We start from the raw sequence: 21,971 nt of genomic DNA, 5'->3' as shown, positions 1-21,971 counted from the left end.
GACTGTGCCTTGCTGTTTAGGTGTTTTTTTAAGTGTGAGAAATAAGATCTTTGATGATTGATTGTGTTTCGTCAATTTGGACTGATTTTGTGAACGAATTCTTCTAATTTTGGGATAGTTTATACAAGCAACAATATTGGGCTATTTTGGGCTAGTTTGAAATTGCTTTTGGGCTGGAAATTTTAAAAACATCTGGCAACCCTGCTGCGGTCACTCCTGGAGTAAAGTTGGACCAAGAGTTGGACCATTACATTAGCCTACACCGGCACTGGCAGTTTCTTTTGTCAGGCATGAACCGGAGTCCAGACTACTACAATAAGCACTTTGCAGGCTGGAAGAAGCTTAGCTGGTCTAGTCTAACAATGTTTGACATCAGTTTGTTATGTTTTCTTGTCATTTATCATGCCTGTAGTGTAGCATAGATACGGTAGCTTATCAACGTGAAATTCTCATCATGTCAGAGTGTTTTTTCTCATTCATGTTATATACCGTATATGAACAATTTTCACTGGAATGGGATGTCTTTAGCCTATAGTATTTTAAACCTAGGTTTTATTAAATTTAAATATTGAATGATGGCCAATGGAACTGAACAACTTCAAAATACTGAATATGACTACCTGATTAAGTTTCTTGCCTTGGGAGATTCAGGTTCATTTTTTGATAATGTACTAGGCTATTGTAGGCTATTCACATCATCGTTTCTGGGGAACTTCTTTATATGATTTGTTGCAAAATCGTCTGTATTTGAATTGCTACAGTTTGTAAGGTTCTTTTACAAATTAACTTTCAGATTGATTTTTAGAAAGTATCTTGTCAATGTGTATTTTGAACTCCATTGTTCTACCAATATGTCTTGGATGGGTTTTCTGATTAAAGTGTGAATTTTCTTTTAAAGTTAAGTCAATCTGAAACAATTGAAATGTGTTTGGTATAGGCTACAGTAATATTGCGTGACTGGTCATATTATTAATATGAATAAGTTGGAGTTTAGGTTTTACTTTTTGTATTTAATATTTATTAAGTTTACCTTTCAAATAAGGTCAATATATAGGCTGTGGCTATATTTACACTATATAGTGTAATAATAGCTTCAATAGGCCTAGTGTTGCCAGATAAGGAATTCTGTCCAAATATGAGAAAAGTTTTAAGCTGTTAAAAACAAAAACTTGTATTTTGGAAATTTTTTTTTAGTCCTGGGCAAAGATCAAAACCCTAATCTTATTCCTAACTCTAACCCTTACCTTAACCCTTCCTACCTTTAATCCTAATTCTAGAGCTCGACCGATATATCGGTCAGCCGATATGTATCGGCCGATATCAGGTGTAGCCGATATATCGTATCGGCTATTTTTCGCCGATAAACATCGGCCAGCAAGAGCTCACTCAAAACCAGCCATACATGCCTTTAGAAGAAACACAAGTTGCTCAAACGTGCTTGCATAGCACAAACAATTGCTGTGAGAATATAATTTCCGCCCATTCTAGTGCGCGCATCTAGAAAATGTTAATGCTGTATCCCTTAGCTTCCATTCAAACAGGAAAAATTTCGAGTTTTACGTTGCTTCAACGATTGATGACATTGAATCAGTGTAACAAAGGTAAATTTTTCGCTAAGAATCGATGGGGGTGCGGGTGTACTTCTACACTAACCACGCCCAGCGTATTTCAAGTCTTACGTCACAATGACTGGCTTTGATCTCCCAGTGATATTGCTAAGACAAGATTCGTTACAAAATTAGATCATACGAGTAGGCTATCGCAGTAAGATGCAGCAAAATTTGTCAAGTTTTGGTATTACAGTAAGAAAGAAAAGGTCCAGGGAAAATTAACTTTCGTTCAGATGACATGCAAAAATAAACCCAAAGAAAAAATCCTAGTGAAACTTTGCACAGAAGAAAATAGTAGCGTCATTGTAGAAGTTGCAAAAACAAAGAAAAAATCCTGGTGAAACTTTGCACAGAAGAAAATAGTAGCGTCATTGTAGAAGTTGCAAAAATAAACCCAAAGAAAAAAGCCTAGTGAAACTTTGCACAGAAGAAAATAGTAGCGTCATTGTAGAAGTTTTCCGATTTGTGCCCAGAGCATTGTGACGCAAGAAGCCACACGACCTCTTTCGGTGGAAGTTATGCGGCGTAATTAAGCAAGCAACCACCGGCGCCGAGTCCCGGGCGGGTGGGCCGCGCCCGCCGGACATTTCAGGAATTAAAAAAAAAATTAATTCAATCTTAAGTCCAAAAATTTCTGTAACCATCTGCCACCTTCTAATACTAGCCTACTTACCTTATTCGCAAGGTTTTGTCGTCATATGATAGGCCCTACTAGACCTACTAATTAAGCGATTAGTTTATTGCCAATCGTCAATTATTGCCATGTTACATTCATGCAACGTTAATCAACGTTGATTCGCCGTTAAACGAGCAAAAGTGTCCAGCCGCGCGGTTTGTCTCCACTCTGCCACTCGTAAGCCCAGTGCTATAAATCAAGTAAATTGTGCAAACCTGTGAGAAACTTCATTCGCAGCAAAAGTCTGACCGCAATTTCCACTGCTGTTACATCGTTTTAACATCGCCAGATGTTAAATCGGTTTAAAAACTGTAGCATTGTTCTTCAAAGGAGTAATTTTCTCTCAAACGACGTCATCAATTAACTCTGCTGCTAAAATGCTCTATTTTGTCGTCTCAACCATCACAGTTGCGTCTGTTACGTCACTGATATTAAACTGTGCACTACTGCACAGTGCACACGTGTTGGTTTGGCCGGATGAAACCGTTGGTTGTCATTAGTTGCAATTCAGCTCCTTCGTTATATAACTGTTCTAATTGTAGATTCAATGTAAGCTCGGTTCAATAGCGCAGTTTATCGCTAGATATTTGCAATTTATAGTAGTAGGAACTAGGAAGCCTAGATCTTGGACCTTGGTGGTAGGAAAACAACAGTGGAGTTCTACATTATTATTGGTGATCACGACGTGACGTGACAGTATGTGTTCGCCCGCCCAGCTATTTTGAAAACTCGGCGCCTATGACAGCAACCAATGCATAAACTTTCTTGGACTGGTTTGTTGCTTAATAACCTTGTTGGTAACAAATTTTTCGTAGTTGATATATATAGGCCGATATATATCGGTATCGGCCTAAAAATTTCATAAATATCGGTATCGGCCTGAAAAAGTGATATCGGTCGAGCTCTACCTAATTCTGGCAACACCTGATAGTAACCATGGCATTGAGTGTGGAAAAATAGCCATTTCCCAATATATAGGCTAGATGCATGTTTTGGGGTGCAACCTATTTCGTCCCCTGACAAGATCGAAAAAAAACACAACAGAGCCAAAGTCGCTGATCGGAGTGGTGCAAACATTTCAAAATTTCTCTCGATCTTTTCAGGAGACGAAATGGGTCGAAATTTGATTATGTTGATGGTGGACAAACTTGTCCGGTCTGAGCAGCTATCCCGGCAGACAAATTAAGTCTCACGGCGGACACACCAGATTTAATGCCAATCATCATACTTAATCACTATATCTTGATAATTCTTTGCCATTTGAGAACTATAGCTACAGTTTAGAAGGCTTTTTAAAATTGCAGCGAAGTCACTCTAAAAGGTTTTCATCAGACCAGACCATTGAAGAGTGAAAGCGCCCTGTAGCTGCCCAATATGTCAAATAACTGATTAACTTTCATCAAACAAGGTCGTATGGCCTCTTGCGTCACAACGCTCTGGGCTCAAGTCGGAAAACTTCTGCACTAAAGTTACTGTTTTCTGCAGTGCAACATTTCACTAGGCCTTTTTCCTTAGGTGTAAGTATTTTTTGCAAGAGCAAGTAGAGTTCTTACTGTAATACCAAAACTTAACAAATTTTGCTGCATCTTGCATTCTTGCTGTAATAGCCTAGTGGTATAATCTAATTTTCTAACCAACTTTGCCTTATCAATATTTCTGGGAGATCAAAGCCAGACATTGTGACGTAAGACTTGAACTAAGTTGCGCATGATTAGTGTAGAAGTACGGTACTCCCATCTATTCTTAGCGAAAAATTCATTTAAGTTGTTATGCTGATTCGATGTCATCAATCGTTGAAGCAACATAAGAATCGAATGCTTTCCTGCTTAAATGGAAGCTAAGGGATAGGCTACACTGCTGTACAATAATATTGTTCATGCTATGCAATGACAATTTCGGGGGACGAAATGGCGGTACAAAGTGTTCAGGGGGCGAAATAGGTTGTATCCCATATTTTGTTGCATGAATTGCTTAATGACTGTGTTAATAACAATCCTTGTTAAAGTATCATTTTACCGTACTGTATATAATATATATCAAGCTGATTGCTTTAGTAGAAAGTTTTCTGAAATGATCTAACATTGTGATTTCATGTAGCATATGTACCGGTACAGTATAATATTTTTATACTGATATTTCAGGTGTTGGAAAGACATCATTCCTCTTTCAATATACAGATGGAACTTTTGAAAGTAAATTTGTCACTACGGTTGGAATAGATTTTCGAGAAAAACGTGTAGTAAGTTGTATAGGCTATTATAGGCTATATAGTAAGTTGCATTATGAATATATATATATAATATAATACTGTATATATGTCATTCGGTAAATATGACATAATACCGTGGTCCGAATGACATATACACGAACTTCGCAAACATGAATCATGCTATCCTTAGGTCGCAAAGCATGAATGACATCATGCCCGAATGATGCAAGCCCCGAATGCTGTGATACATAAATGATGCAAGACTTTGTTATTTTTTATTAAAATTAATTCTTTTTTTAAATACCGGTATGATAGTAATTTCATTTACCATAGTAGCAAATTCAATTTTCATTTGTTACGCAAACAAAGATATAAAACTTGTTTTTTTTTGCACAAACCACAAACAAAATTAAAATGAAGGTACCACTAATTCATTTGTTGCTTTTTTATCTTAATGGACACATCTGCAGAGAAATTTTATTAATCAGAAACGTCTGGCAAACTCTAAAATGTAATTCTGGCTTCCCACATTTAATCTCTTTTTTCTTTGCTACAGGAACAACACAGAAGGTCAGTTACACTCTTTTGTTTTTGAAGACGACCGACTACGTTTGGACGCGCAGTTAAACAGAGATGTTTAATTTCAGATGAATGTTGTTTAGTCATAGACAATTTTTGGTCTATATATAACATTCGAAGTTATCATTATCCAATAGATGCATTTGTATTGAACCTGACCATTTTTACTTTATGCGCAATGTAAAAAAAACTCATAACATACAAAAATTAAGACGTAAATAGGCAAAAGGTTTTGAAAAACTAATCATTGAAAGTAGGCTACAGTTCCTGCAGTATAATCACGAAGATGACTGAACAAAAATAATAATGTTGGTAAATATTTGTGAACAAAAATAAGTCATTTGGCATCTTGAATCCGTAAGGTGTTGTCTAGGATAGTTGTACCATATGGGTGAAGTTTGCATCGTGATTGAGTAGTACTGTATTTGGTTGGTGTAAACCTCCATGTCCTCCAAGCAATCTAGTAGGCTTGTATTAATAGTCTCAAAGCAGTCATTATAGACTGAACTATAAAAAAACAATTAATTTTAGTAAGAAATAACCAAGTATTGTGTCATTCATTTATTGCAGTATTCGAGCCTTGCAACATTTGTGCCTTGCGGCCTAGGGATGGCGTCATTCGGACTGCTGCATAAAGTTGTGTATTCTTTGTTATTTGCCTTACTGGGAAATAATATTTGAATTTTTAAGTACATATGCTGATTGCTGAAAAGCTTCTAACTGAAAAGTTACAAGTTCATTAGTTCATTTTGTGCAATAAATGCAGATTTTTGAAAAGTTTTCTTTTTTGTATTTTATTTTAGTTTTTGGTCATAACCTTGTAAAAACATTAATAAGTAGGTTGAAGCATCATGAAGTGTAAAAAGAGTTCTTCAAAGTATTGTGTGCTCAAATTGTTGATAAAACAAGTTGCTACTTCCTCACTTTTCTGAATAGTTTTAAGCTCTTGGAAAATGTAATAATCTTATCGAAAGACAACTATTACATTCAATAATTATGGAAAATGTTGCCCACAAACTGTATGTATATTGAGGCAATATTGCATTCCCCTTGGCTTGCTTATATTTCAAGACTTGTACAGACGTCACCATGTAGTTGTTTTTCAACTCTTGAGAAGTCTGCGCCCAATTGAGTTAGGGTGCAGGTTTAAACAATTTCCATTGCCAGAGCAAGTTGAAATTGAGGAAACACGACACATTATTGACAGCAGAAATTGACTCCTTACTTCAGATAGTCTAAGTGCTACTCTTTAAAAGGTTAGATATGGTAATCCAAAGGTTTCTTCATTCAGTCGCTTACAGAACAAAACACAAAAGCTGGTTATCCTTTAGGGTGCCTACTGCCTACCATACTAGATTCAGTGATACGATATTCCACTTGTCTTTCTTCCCAGATTGAGTGACCAATTTGCATGTCAAAGTCAATATTTCTTTGGCCCTCTGTAATAGCTTCCTCCTTCTGTTCATCCAGGCAAAGCTCATCATCTGTTGTGTCACGAACGAAAGTCATATAATATATTAGCTAGAGCAATGGCTTTAGCAAGGCTTTCATTTGAGACATGCGCAATGACGCTTCATCACCAGGACCTGCAGTCCTGCATCAGTATTAAACTTCTCAATTCACGTTATTCAATCCATCTTAAAATGTTACATTGCATGATCTAATAAAACTAAACTTTTTGCATAGAACTATCGACCTTCTGGTGTGGATTCAGCACGAGCTCAACGGGTACATTTGCAATTATGGGATACTGCGGGACAAGAAAGGTATGTAGCCATGTTTTCGGATTGCAAATTTTTTAAACGATTGAAATTACCTGCCTGATCTTGAGTTCAACAATAGTGTAGACTTGCAACTGAGAAAAATCTATTGCAATTTAATGGTATGACTGGTTGTAAATCTTGATTGCGTTTGCGATACTCCAACCACCCAGTTGTAACTGCTTTTACTATCAGATAAAAATGTTTCTGCTATGCTGCCGTGGTTGTTGACTGATTTTCCAGCATATTGATTTTGCTTTTTGTTAATTTGCCGATTGTCTGTATTACGGAACTTGGAAGCAAGATACTATTTTTGTGCGTTGTGATAAAATGAAACTTTTCTTACTTATATATAAAGCAAGTGTTTTGGCATATGTACTGTAGTATCAAAATTGTGCATATTTAACAAATGTACATAATATGAGCAACCTACTACTGTCGAACCATGAAATTTAAGCTTGTGGTTAGACTATGATTACTTCGATGCAAAGTGAGCATTTAAGTTTATTTGTTGTTGTCTATGCTAAGAATCGAACCACTGTTCATCGATTTTGTCTTTGATTTTTATTGAATCCATGGGCGTTGACCAAATGAACTACAGAGCTCAACAATGAATATTGTTAAAGTGTAGTAATAACGTGCACCATTGAAAAGCTTTATAAAGTATTTGTAGGTTGTAACTAGCCTAACCAGCAGTTCAGATCTATTTTATATAGATTCAACCTCTGCTAACGTTGAATCAACATAGGAGAACTATCTTGCCGGCTTGGAAGTGGGCTTCACTGTTTGTTTAATGGGCGGCTGGCGTCTTTTTCCCTTCTTCAACCTGTTTGCCTTGTCGGCAGTTCTCACTGCCTTTATCTTTTATCAGAGAAAATGAGCTATGAATGTTGAAAATGTCAAGTACAACACATTTGATTGATCATTAATGTTCTTGATATAATTTTATGGTTATACGGATTTCTAACGTTAGGAATTTCTGAAGAAACAAAACAAAATCTGGAAATGTTTTTCATAAAATATTTTCAATCACCAGGACATTCTTTCACGGAAGCGTTTTACATTTTTCAACCTACTTCCGCTTTAAAGCAAATAATATATTGCCAAGGGCTACCATCCATTTGCACTCCAAAATAAGGGCGATAAAAAAGACAGTTTTTTTATTTAAACATCAGCACGTCTCAAGTCATTTACCACCATATTTTTTACCGGAAACTATATTTTCAAACAATTCCTTGTACTTCCAGGTTACTTTGTGCTTCTTACGCAGCTAAAATATAAGTTTACTTTCACTCGCAGTGGAGGTTTAAATTGTGCTTTCGTGAAGGCTGCTCCTTTCATAGCAGATGTAGCTTATACCAGGGTAACTGGTTTTCCAAAGTGTGTACCGCAGGAGGGTCACAAGTCTGCCGTAAAAGTCTGGGGATTTGAATGTTATTTAACTTGCGACAATCGCTTGACCATCGGTCTACTTCCACCTGATGTCAAGCCTCGAATTAAGACTATTTTTGAGCAAAAGCAAGCAAACCGTTCATATGTGTTCATTAAAGTAACGCTATCTTTGTATAACTTCTATCATTCTTCAACATAGCAGCTTCAATCAACAAGTTATTAAAAGGCAATGTTTCGAAAAAATACTGGCAGAGTAAATTAATGTGCCACAGTTAGAGTTGTAAATGCAAAAAAAAACGAACCGTTTTTTTTTTTAAAAAACGTGTTTTTTTTCAAAAAAAACTTGGGCCAAAAAAAACACGCGTTTTTTGTTTTTTTTTCATATTTTTCTGGAAAATTTGCAATTTTTTTACAATTTGCAGGTTAGTTTCATTATAGTGCTCTTGAAAAACATTAAACTAGTAAAATTGTTTTTATTGGTGTGCTGAAATTCCTAAGTGTGTGTGCTTGGCAGCAGCATATGTTTTTGCATAGCCCTATAGCCTACGTTGTTTCACTTTCTTTTTCATTCTCAGGCATGTTTGTGGCAGTAGACCTGACAAACATTGAATTAATGCAATTTGATACATGACATAATGTAGATGAGTTAATTTCTTTTTCCTTTTATGGAAGTGCCCTTTATGGAAGGTAGCCTACGATGTTAGTATACCGGTAGGCCTACTGGTTATTCTTGTACACACTCAATGGGTTGACGAAATTTTGGCAAAAACAAGATGGCAGTATTCAGAACACACATTACCTTGTTTGTGGTAATTTACTAATGCAAGCTATTGCCAATAGTTTGTTTAAACATGTTTTTTAACTGATAGCTTAACAACGATGTAGCCTATATGCTTTATAAACGTTGAAACAGAAGTATTCTTTTCGTGTGTTGTAAAAGGTCTTAGACACTTTGTCATTGATGCTTCCTGCAGATCATTTGTGACATAATGCAAGAGATCTTATCACTGATATTTTTAGCTGTCAAAAGTAAGTGCATTTGTCAGAAAAGGTTTTAGTTAATGTTCCTTTCAAATGCCCACCACCCATGTTACCTATTGCTAATAACTACCAACCCTGAATGAAGAAATTTCCCTTTAAAGTGGAGTTTTTCAGCACTGCTCAGTGTTCACTTAGTGAATAAATGCTTCATAATACTTTTCCTGACAAGTATAAAGTTTTACCCATATTAGGCTACCGCAATGCAGGATAAAGATACAAAACAAACTTCAAAGATGAAAACTTATTTTATTTGGGAACTACGCTGGAGTAAAAAGGAGTGAGAATTGACCTCTTGTCGTTACACACCAATAAAACCATGATGCGTAACTTTAATTTTTTATTTTTTTTATTGGGTAGAGGAAAGATTGATGAAAAGTTTGGCAAAAACAGAAAAGTGCTAAAGTCTCAAAGTCCTGAAAACTGCAGTAGTTCAACTTGGATGGATAAGTGCAACCATACTTCTTTTAAAAATGTCTATGACAGCACAATAGTGTGATTAAGGGAAAACAAACATGACTATGACATCACAAAGGAGTATTTATTGAACTCTTCAGGGAAAATAAAAAATAACAAAATGTTTCCATCTTTCGCTTCATTTAAATGTGATTTGGGCTAAAAGTTGGGGCTTTAGCACTACACTGCTTTTGCCAAACTTTTCATCAATCTTTTCTCTACCCGATTAAAAAAATTTTTTTTTTAAAGTTATGCATCATGGTTTTATTGGTGCGTAACGACAAGAGGTTAATTTCTTTTTATCTCAAAAAGTAGTCGCCAAAACTTGTTTTAATGTTCATAAACAGATAGCCCACCCCAGAAAACATGGGGTAGAGCTAAAAATTATCCAAATATGTTGAGCGGTTCTTGAGATATTGCCATTTTGTATTGCTCCTTATCTATGAAGCCACCTATTGGCTAAGGTTACTTCACTTATAACTCGAGAACCGCTTGTGTGATTTTCATCAAGTTTGCACCAAATGCACATCAACTGGAACAACCTCTTGACGTTGTACTGGAAAAGGTGTGGAGTGCTGCTCAAAAGTGCCTTTGTTAAGTAGAAAAACAGGACACTGACCAGTGACCACCTGGTCCTAACATGTCCATTAACCAAAATCCCAGGTGGCTTCGAAACTGTACACGAGTGTGGTACTGCATTTAACAACTGGCTCGACCAAAGTACAGACAATACTTGAGATGTGCCAACCATAGGACACTGTTACTACTATTTGAGACAGTGAGAAATCTTTATGGCTCGTGTGTTGAGACTTGGGACCTACAAAATTGCAATGAAAAAATAGGCCTATACCAGACATATAGTCTGATTTAAAGTAAGTTATACGAGTTATGAGACTGTTTCTTTGTTGAAAGAGACACTATAGCAATGAGTTTACCCTAATTGCTGCATATTGTGACATTTAATGTCAAAATAGGTAAAAAAAACAAAAAAAACGATAAAAAACAAAAAAAACGAGCTCGTTTTTTTTAAAAACAAAAAAAAACCGTTTTTTTACATCTCTAGCCACAGTGCATTCCGAAATTCTTTGATATGTTGTCGTCCAAAAAAGTTTGAAAATCACTGACCTATACCTATTATATTAACATCAACATGTGAGGTTAATTCAAGTCAGCCACTGACATTTAACAAGATCATAGATCATAAAGACATTTATTCAAAACTTTTATTTGCAACACTGATAGCTGAAAATAAGATAAAATAAGGATGCAAGTCGAAAATAAGGACAAAAATATGTTCATAAGGCCGCCAGTTTAACACCGCTCAAAAGCATGTGGCTGTTATTGGCAAGACACTTAAAGGCATGCCGTCGATTGCGAAGTGATGCCTCTTCGACTATAGCCCAAGATTTCCTCACATATGAACAGTACGCTGCTCTGGAGAGAAGTACCTACGGCCCTTCTTATGTCTATGGCCAACTGAACTCAATGAAAACGGAAAAATCTCGATGATTCCAGACTTGAAAAAAGTCTGATGTATGTACCACGCCATGATAACAAGTGCATTTTTATCATAAAAATCATCCAAGAAAAATTGCGTCTAAGCTTGTTAGAAAAATTATGCGTACAATAACTGTAAAAAAAACTGAGAGCGTGAACGGACGTCATTTAGCCGTGAACGCAGCTTCATGCCAATTGACAAAATATGCCGCAACCGAAAAGTTCGTTCTGCTTCAACTGTCCTTGACGTAATGTCGGTATTTATCCATCACGGTCAAAATCTTAAGTTTTTTTGTTCGCCACCGGGAAGCGCAAAGTTACAAAAAAGTCTTCAAATCCTGGTAACTCCCGTTGCAAACAATGCAAATGATAAACCCAAAATTTTTATAGACAAGCCACTTGATTCCCGACTTGAATTTCGGTATGCTATTCAATGTTTAACACGAACTTCTTTTATTTATGTCTGTAAAAAGAAAATTATGCCAATGGTTATATACTGTGTTAAGTAATCAGATATCGATATGATTCGTTTGTGTGTATCCGTTAGCCTGCGCACTTCTAAAATAGTAACTCAATGACAGACAGTTTTAAAAATATTTGTTTAAATAATTAGCCTATCAAAGGCTTAATTATTTTTTGTATATCATATTGTCAGCTCGCATTTGCATCATGGTTCTCCTACAGGTGACAAGTCAACGGCTAATGGCGACTATTCTTACATATTTGCTGAAAGTTTGATTATAATAATAATATAATTATTGATCATTGATAGGGACTTAACTTCTTACATGAAACGCTTTGTGTTGTTGCGTTATCATCAATGAAACGAGTAGGCCTGGCGTGAAAATGGCCAGACGCCGAAATCACAATGCCAAAATCTCGTAGATCCGTTTTCATATCACAGTCTTACTGTAAGTACTCTTAGAATGGGTTCTGAGATAGATGAATGGTATTTTAAGCACAGATTATACTGTGGGGAAAATACCTGTGGAAAAACACCACCATCACTGGATCAACTTTTTAAATTCTTCATACAAAATGGGTTTTTCCAATCCATTACAGCACCTTTTACAATTAAATTTATTTTTGTTTGCAGATTTCGCAGCTTAACGACAGCTTTCTTTCGCGATGCCATGGGGTTTTTGCTCTTTTTTGATCTCACCAGCGAGCAAAGTTTTCTGAGCATAAGAAACTGGCTTGGTAAGACAGCTTTAATGGAAATGGAAGCTTTTTGTTTGTTATCACAAAATTTTATATGTACTCATGATATGTGTGATAGTCAACTACATGCGTGTTTTGACATGTAAATTCATACGCATTACGCATTTGCATTAACTCTCTGATGTACCACAATGATGCAGATGTACACTGTACAGTATGTCAGCACCTAACAGGTGGTTCACTAGTACGCCATCTCATTGGCCATGAAACACATAACAGAAACCTCCGTATCATATAATTTCAACAACGAGAATAAACATCTTCAGTACGAAAGGGACGAATGCTAAACAACTGGATGGCATACGAAATTTTCTTATACTTTGTTCTAATTTCTTTTTTGGTGGTTTTAGTTAATAGTGAAATATTTTTGCATATGATGTATATTGTGTAATAGTGCATTTCCAGTTCTTTTAAGACAAACTAATACCTACGAGGTCCTACCATCTAGTTACCATCCAGGATAGACCCTCGGCCCCAGAGGCTCACACGACGACGTCGACGACCATCCACTGCCCGTACAGCTAGTTTAGGAGTTGTGTCACAGTGCACAAACAATATGTTGTGAAGGAAACTGAATTTATGATGAGCTCGTTGCTTGTAGCGATGTTTGGTATGACTTTGTTAGCGTATTTTCAGTTAGCGTTTAATGAGATAGAACAGTCCATAAAAATTTTCCAAAGGAAATGTCAACAAATACTCCACCCACACCATCACTTTAGGAAAATATATATTTATGGTTAGTTCCATCTGATCTTTGCCATCCCTTCCGCTGCTCGTCTTATTGTAAAGCCAGGACTTGACAGATTCAACGATTTCAGTTTTAAGATGGGTTTTAATTAAGAAATTACCTGTAAAATAAAGTCAATCACCGTGATTAAACCTTACTTGTCTTCAGACCCACAATTTGCTGAAAAAATATTTCTGTTAATTGTAAAAGGAGACACCAAAGCCTTGGCACATTACAGCATACGTGAAATTTTCCATGATCAATTTTGCTGGTCCAGTAAAAATATGTCAACCAGGATTCACATAGCTTAATTAAAAATTGAAAGGCAAACAATAACTTTTAGTTTTTAACAGTTTTCTTGTCTTAAAGCGTAGTTTGCTGAATTTTCAGGTTGCAGTCATGACGACACAACTAAAAGTTATCTTTATTTATTTTCAATTGTCTTGTAGCACGTGTCAAAAAAATATTCATAATTTGAATACCCTGTCAGCTGTCTTTTTGTTTTGTGCGGTACACGAATATCTTCTTAGCCGTCATATTTTTAGGTATCGCGCTACAAGTGCTATATCCAGCGAACATTTCAGTGTACCCTTAATGGATTTTTATATTAATGGCGCAAATGAAATCGATTCCGTTAGTCCGAAAAAGCTCGTGACCACATCAAGCAACATTTAACCAATGCCGCATGTGATTGCCGTGATCTGATGTAAAATTCTGTTTTGTCCTTTGTCGTCAAACTTAGTTTCTGTTGTCAACGAAATTGCAGCAATTCGCCGTTTGTTGGGAGAGCGCTCTTTCAGCCTGTACTAGGTCATGGCAATGCCAACGTTCCTGCCTGGTGGCTTGACTTGTTGGAAGTCAAGAACGGCAGTAAACGCAGCTACCGATCAATTTGCTGGCAGGTCAATAATTAAAAATAATTTTTTTGTGCAGTTGTTATTTTAGTTTAGTTTTTCTTGGCACTGCACACAAATTATATGTTCGATTAAAAAGTTTATTTTCTTTCGTATGAATATTTCCAACCCCTAAACTCAGGGCCCCCATATGTGCCATTAGTATGAGGTATTCTTATTTTCAGAATCGTGTATTGCATTGTGTTTGCTTACTGTATGTTGTTATGGCAGTCCCATATCGAAAATTCAAGTCCAGGATTTTGACCAATGCATTGCTGCATAAAATCTAATATATACTGGAATTTTTCCAGACATTCGCATTAAGCACCACATAGGTGTAAAGCCCCACGAGCTTCTCGGGTTTAGTTTAAAAAAAAATCGGCAGATTTTGTAGATCCTTTGGTTCCATGAGAAAATGTGACTTTCGGGTCTAAAATTCGAGGCTGTGTTCATCTCTGAAGCATTATATTGCATCAATCTAATGTTTGTATCTTCTGCTTTCAGAGCAGTTGAAGCAACACTCGTATTGCGAAACTCCTGACATTATTTTGTGTGGGAACAAATGTGATCTTGAAGATCTTAGAGTTGTGAGCGACGACAAAGCAAGAGAATGCGCCGAGTCTTTCGGGTGAGCGATCTCTGTCAAATGCAAAGTATTCTAAGAAAATATTAATTCTACGTTTTTTTCATTCTTTTTTGCAAATTGCCGTGATTTAATTTTATGCATAAGGCCATGTAGGTTTATAGTGAGCAGATTATATTCGACCGTAGTTGTTAATTTACTAAACATTGTTTTTGTTAATGAGTCATCTACTCTGGCGTAATGGCGTAAATTTTAATTTGAAACTTTGTGTACAGTATATTGCATGTTTTGAGTTTTGCAGCTACAACTTTTCAATAATGTCGTGCCTTTTCGGCATAATTAGCTGCTGTGTTGACATTAATTTTATGTGCCATCGTAAAAACAACCAGGAGATATTTTTATGAACAGTGAGTGTTCAGTTAAGTTACAGCTGCTAGTGTAGCGTTCTGAAACCAGTTTAATAGTTCTAACGACCTTATCAGGTTTGGGTGAGTTTAATAAAAATCATAAACATTCTCATTTTGTTTGTATTATAAACAACATTACGCCCAAGCCGAAACGGGAACATGTGCTTTCAGTGATGCTCTGAGCTCGTTCAGTTGACTTCCTTTGAATTAACGCCAATCTACCCGAGCATTAAATTGAAGCTTCTTTGTGTTATAGGCAGAGGCTGTTGCATAATTATAACGCGCTTGCCTCGCATATTCAGAGTACAGTGTTTTTAAACTTTTCATTATCATAACTTTTATTCTGTGATGGTTGTGTTGAATTAAATTATATTTGTGTTAATATTGTATCCTTAATATGAGGAAGAAAATTTTTTCACTGTCTCTTTGATTTTATCCAATCAGAGATGTTATTTTGAATTTTATTCGCTGTAAAATATGTCAAGTGTTAGATTTTCAAGCCATATTTTAAGCCACACATCTATCATGTGAAGTGACTTGCGTTTCAGGGCTACGCCATTTTGAGATCATCGACAGTCAAGTCATTAATCGATTTTGTGTCCATTGTCGCCTTGTTCATATTTAGATTTTTTGTGACAGCTATGTGATGGTGTTAAGGGAAAAACATGCTACACCGTTTCTAAAACCGACAACATTCAAAAAATTTAACTTGCTTAACTATATTTGTACGTTTCGTACAGGCTTCCATACTTGGAAACTAGCGCCGCTACCGGTCATAATGTCAATGAAGCTGTAGACCTTCTGCTTGATCTTGTAATGAAAAGGTAAGGTTTTGCAAAATTTGAATACCGTGATAATTGTCTCTCATAAGAATTCAACTCAGTTGCGATTCTTTACAAACTATGTTAAAATTACAAAACAGTCACATGGGGAGGATGATATTAACATATTGCAACTGTCGCATCACTGGATGCTACAAGTCTCTAATCTGATTTTAAGTCGATAGCTTAGTTTGTAATGGATTGATCTGATTTACTTTACTCGCCAAGTCTGCTTTCAAGTAGGCCTTACAAGAAACGCGAAAAAACTTTTAGTTTACTAACAAGAACAACAGGCACAATGTCCTAGTGGTTTGTGCTCTTTTCTGCGTCGGTCAATGTGGGTGTGGTTCCACATCGGGTCATAACAAAGATCTTTTAAAACAACGGCTAAGTACTCTGTTCTCAGTGTCTGTGGATAAACTTGTTACCTTACGGGCTGTGCGAATTGCGTTAGATCCTTTAAAAAAAACGGCAGTTGCTTGCAAATCAAGAGCTTTTAACCTTAGAGCCTGGGAAGAAGTCCAAATGGCTCAGCAAACAACAACAAAAATTATTATAATGTATTGTATATCATATATATTATATATACATTAGGAGAATTAGCTTTTTTATTCAACCATCCAAGTATATTAATGGCTACTGAATATTTCTGAAAATTTCAACAACCAGTGACTAATTTCTATTGTACTAAATCCCTTTAGAGCCAAGTAGCTAGTAGAATTTTGCACACGAACTTTAAGCATTTAGTGTAAGTGTAAACTTGTCTTCAAGTCACTTATTAGCCCCACAAGCGTTGTTTGGAATAAAGGAGTTACAATAACAACAACAGACACTTTTCTGACTGATAGGGACTTAAACTAATACAGTACAATATTTTTAACAGAGTTGTTTTTTGTTTTGACTACTTGTATTAATATTTGATACAGTGTCTATTAACATGGCATCATCTTGGCGTCAGTGTAGCAACAAGTATTTTTAAATACCATTACCATTTGTAACTCGATTTCAATTTTGTCAATTTGTTTCGATATCTTCTGTACGTGAACAGGAGCATTTGACGTTTGGTTGGTTTGGTTTTGAATCTTTATCCTCGGACTGACAAAGCCTTGATAGGTTATTCCTCGCAGTTTCGCATACTTGTAGAGGCTTTTGACGCAGGTTTAAAGTTTAGGTTTTAACTCAGTTGATCATTCACCTGACTAATCTTCATGATAATTCCTTTAAATAAACAAATGCTGCCATGGGATTTGAGAACTTCCATATTTACGGACAGTTGTATTCTACTGTAATTATTATGAAACGCTATTTGACAGGGCATCCGCACTGAATCGGTCGTCTCCGAGTCGGGATATTACGTAATCGGCTGCACAGAATCGGGCCATTTCTCGCTCATCGTGCCAATAAGCAAAAGTTACTTTTATATCAGTGACTTTATTTTTTATTTCCACAAATACTATTGAATGAATAATAAATGATTTTACTAGAATGGAGGATGTTGTGGATAAGACACTTCTACCTGCACAGTACGGCGGAAAGATCGAAAGCGGCCCAACTCAACTGGACCAGTCCAGTGAAGAAAAGGAATCTTCGGGTTGTGCTTGTTGATTTAGTTTCCAGCTGTCTATTCTCATGGGTAGTATCCCAGGCATAAACTGACACACCAATGCAGTGCACATGCTGGAATCATCAGCCAGTCATCAAACTGACATTTAGAACTTTCAAGGATTTCTTGAAAATCAACGAAGTGTTCCTGAGTGACTTTTAATGGCAAAAGTATCTGGCAGCCCAAACCGTCTCTAACTGCAAAATCCAGAATTTTACATCGATGAAACGCCTGTGGACGTTGAAGCAATGTCAAAAAATGGATTTGTTAGTTGGGGTTGTTATTAGCACGTTAGGTTCATGTTAGTTTTATTTGCTGGTGGGTAGCAAACTGTAGATGGAGTAGAACCTAACTGCGCCATCTGATATCCTTTTGTTTGACTTTTTGTCTCAAAATTCGTCAATAACCTTGTGGTCGTTTGTCACTCGCTGAAATGGTTGTAAGCAAATGACGCAGTTTTGTGAATTGCCTTTGAAAAATTGTGGTGTGAGTCTTTTTAATCTGAATTTATCAACGCTTCATTTAATAAAGAAAAAAAATAATGCATCGATAGCCGACAGATGTTCCCACCTTTACTTCCAGGAAACGAATCAACACTTTTTGTTTCGTTGTAAAACAATAACCGATGTGTTTTTGATGTGATTGTTGACAATTTGTTGAATTTTTTGTTTCAATTTTGTTGTTGCACGACCAATCCTTGCATCTGCAGTATAGTACCGATAATGGACTGAACAAAAATCTGGCTGTTGCTTTTAAAAGGTAGGCTGCCACTGAGTTGAAAAGCTCACACAAAAAAGTCTGTAAATAAATGAACAATTCTTTTAAATTTTCCCTTGTGATATCATCAGTCGCTTGCACATGTGACGATTCTTTTGCACGGACACAAATTTACAATGCGTGGTTCTTTGTTTCATTGCATTAGAGATTAATCAATTGAGGTTATGGTTAGTCTGGATTTAAAAATAATGCTGATCAATGCATATTCTACCTGTTCTCTTCGGTTTTGTTTATGAATGCGGAGCGCCATGACATTTTTGTGTTGCATTAACCCAAGTATCTCTTCGTATCGTTCAATCGCTATTTGTCATTATGCAAATCATGTCACATGCGCTGTGTTGAAAGTTTCCGTTGATAAGGTTGATCGTTTAATATTTTGCTATCTTCTTTTTTAAGTGACATCTTCGACTCCTAGCCATCAACGGAAGGTCAAAACAAGATCAATATGTATTTTCAAAATGAATAAACGTGTTTTATGCTTGCATCGAGTACAAAATATTTGTTGGTTACTTGGTGTTGACCTCATTGTGAGCTACTTCAAGCCTTCGTGAGCGCATTCGTCTTGGAGTTGTCAAATTGATTTTCAGTTTCACAAAACTGTTATTGAATTGTCTATTCACTTTTCTGGTTATTGCAAATGTTGGTGATTGAGATACTGACTGAGGGCCGAAATATCGTATTTTCATAAAAAAAACTGTCTCTACAGTCAGCGAATTTTACTTGAAAGCCTGATAACTTCTGACGGCCACTGTTTCAACCGAGACAGATTCGCAATTGCACACGAGCGAGAAAGAAGAAAAATGAAGTTTTTGTTTGGTTGTTGAATTGCTGCTAGTATCCAGTTTATTGTAACATTTGAAGTTGCTGCACATCCCAAATTATTGATGTTGAAGATTACAATGAACATTTTTATATCTGTTTGATGTTGCTTTACGTTGACACGATACACCAGAGATGCTAAATTCCCATATAGCAAAATCTTTCATGTAAAAATGACAGATTTTGTTGTCTTGGTTTGTAGCAACCAGTCACCATTTTTTCCTTTTTTGTTGATGTTACATTGATTCAACATTTCCAGTCGTTAAATCAATGTAAAAAAGGATTGAATGTTAGCTGGAATGTCATCGCTTTGACTGCGTTTCACGTCTGTTTACTTTTATATTTTACCGTTGCTTTTACGTTTTTTGACATTGATTCGATGTTCATGTGGTTGAACATGCAACCTTCGCTTCCTCATTGTGCTTCATTGCTTTAGTACAATCCGCACCTCGGCTTCTTCACCTCCATGCTCAGACAGAAAATCAACCGTTTTTTTTTACATTGATTCAACGTCTGCAAAATCAATGTAAACACCCAGATAGCAAAATCAGTCATTTTTGCTTGCTGGGTTTCTAGGTGCCCATCATCCTCGCTGTAAAAACACAAAAAAGATTAATGTCAGTAATCTCTCCTCTGTTACAGCATTAACTTTACGTTGACTTAACATTAAATTTATAATGCGTACGTTTTATTCTTCGATCATGTATTATTGGTTTTGAATCGTAATCTTGTGATGTCATACCTGCCAATTGCGATAGTGCAGATCATTTCAGATGCATTTTCGGTTATGGCGTTTCACCTAAGTAAAGAGATTCGAGGTCTATATATTTAGACGTAAGAACTTCCTAAAGTAAAAGTATTAACAACAACCCACTTAAACTAAAAATTACGATTTGTATTTAATGGATGTGCATCGTGATGTTGTAGGGGACATCACCGGATTAAAACTGCATTATACGGCTGTGTCCGCGTGGTTAACAGCCTCCTTATGCAGTACAGGCCAATCTAATATTCGCCCATGAAGTTTTTCAAGTTTCTTTTGAATAGTTGAATAGATTTTGCAGCTGTTTGCTGAGGCATGTTATTTTCATAGATTCTTAGAACCTATTTTTTTTCAAGAGTCACAAGAAAACATTCTGATTGTTAGGACTCGTTTGTATTGGGTTGTGTAAGTAAATTGAATCAGTATTATCAAAGTAAACTGTACAGCCTGTTTCACCCTTTGCGGAATCGTCAGAACGGGCTTGAATTTAAAATGTGATTAATCACTTTTTAATGTAGGCTAATATTTTACAAATCTAAAAGAAATTATTCTTTTTTGTTGGAACTATGAGATGCAGTTTTTAATTTATAACTTTTTGTAACATTCTATCTACTTTCTTGCACATGCAGTACGTTTCGGCATGCTTGGCTTTCAATCATGAAAAAAAAATTCGCTTATCTGTGGAAATCGTGATCTTCCTTTGCACGTGGTGATCAAATTTGTGGCCTCTTTCTCGGGTCATGATCAATTTTTATTTTGTTTAATCATGGTTTCTTCATTGGTCGATTGTGCTTTTGTTACCAGCCTGGTGCCCTATCTTGGAGAAGATAATGATTTTATTTTGTTTTTTGAGTTAATTATACGCATTAACCATAATTCTAAAGTTATGTATTTATCGTTTGTTGTTTTGAGAAGATATTTTCAATTATTATTCTAAACTTTGCATCTTGCGATCAGATCTGCTCCTCAGATTCTGTGATTCAAAGGTTCTCAATCTCTTTTCCTCGTTTACCACTTGCTTACTGTACCAAGATAAATTTATTCCATCAACCTTTTTCACAGCAGACGTTAAGCATTTAACTTGTATTCCGTATATTTTAATTAGTTTGCCCCATTGATAAGTAGAGTTTACCTTCAGGGTAAAAATTCATCCCCAATTGGGAACCTTTGCTGTAATTATTGTAGATCTGTATAGAGCTGACATGCGTGACGTCCTATTGTCTTTGCTGTTGTTCATTGACTGACGACGTATTTAAGGCTGTTGACTGAAGCGATCTGGTCAGGTTGCAGCCTCCCTATTGTCCTATTTAAATGACCTTGTACTGCTGAAATGTTGCCGCTCATATGACGTCAATGAAATTTCGGCCGACGTTTATTCTGACGTATTGAGTTACATCACTTCAAAGTTTGTCTAATCTATCTGACTTCAATCGTCTTCATTGGTTATCAACGCGATTCTTTGAGAAATAACGTTATTGTTAATTCGTCGTCGTCTGAGTTTATTGTTAATTGACGTGAAGGAATCTGTAGCTACTCCATCATACGATCCTGACATATGATGTTTCTCGCAATTTATCGACTGTTTCAAGGCGTGCTCAATTCAATGCTATGATAATTGTAATTACCCAGAAGGCCATGCTGCTTACTGGCTACCGCAAGCATGCACTTTTGAGTCACAATGCAAGAAAATTTAGTGCTTCATGCTTGATGCAATAGATGCCATCACAATATTTATAGCCTATATATTTTTTGTGAACAAAATCTCTCGCTGTTGCATTACCGAAAACTTGCATTATTTTGATGTAAACAGATGTATGTTTTGATGATGCTTGCAATGCACATAGTACGAGTTCTTGATCGTTTTATCATAACTGGCCGTTCTAATTGCTCATATAAACGAATATATACATGAAATTGCTTGTTTAATATATTTTATGTGGCATGAATTAGTAACTTTTTAATCAATAAATCGTCACTTCTGTGACAATCACTTGTCACGTTACGTAAAAAGTTCCAGCTTTTGTGAGATATCAACAGTTGATGGAATGTCCCTTAAGTGCAACTATCCGAAAGTTGTATTATTTTTTGATCAAGCACCGTTGGTAAGGCTGGCTCGTCTCTGGGGGTGTGCGCTTGAACA

General features: G+C 36.1%; 1 protein-coding gene across 1 annotated transcript; it reads left to right on the top strand.

Moving 5' to 3' along the window:
• The first annotated feature begins 529 nt into the window (after nucleotides 1-529).
• LOC145774226 (ras-related protein Rab-27A-like) lies at nucleotides 530-21,800 on the top strand. Its single transcript, XM_082585406.1, has 7 exons — nucleotides 530-651; nucleotides 4,428-4,525; nucleotides 6,761-6,840; nucleotides 12,314-12,417; nucleotides 14,563-14,686; nucleotides 15,789-15,872; nucleotides 17,354-21,800. The coding sequence occupies exons 1-7, from the start codon at nucleotides 573-575 to the stop codon at nucleotides 17,472-17,474; spliced, it is 690 nt and encodes a 229-aa protein (XP_082441532.1). The 5' UTR covers nucleotides 530-572; the 3' UTR covers nucleotides 17,475-21,800.
• Nucleotides 21,801-21,971: the final 171 nt, after the last annotated feature.

Source organism: Aplidium turbinatum, chromosome 7 (assembly GCF_918807975.1).
Source record: "Aplidium turbinatum chromosome 7, kaAplTurb1.1, whole genome shotgun sequence".
Lineage (NCBI taxonomy): Eukaryota > Metazoa > Chordata > Ascidiacea > Aplousobranchia > Polyclinidae > Aplidium > Aplidium turbinatum.
This window is presented reverse-complemented; position numbering and strand designations above follow the sequence as displayed.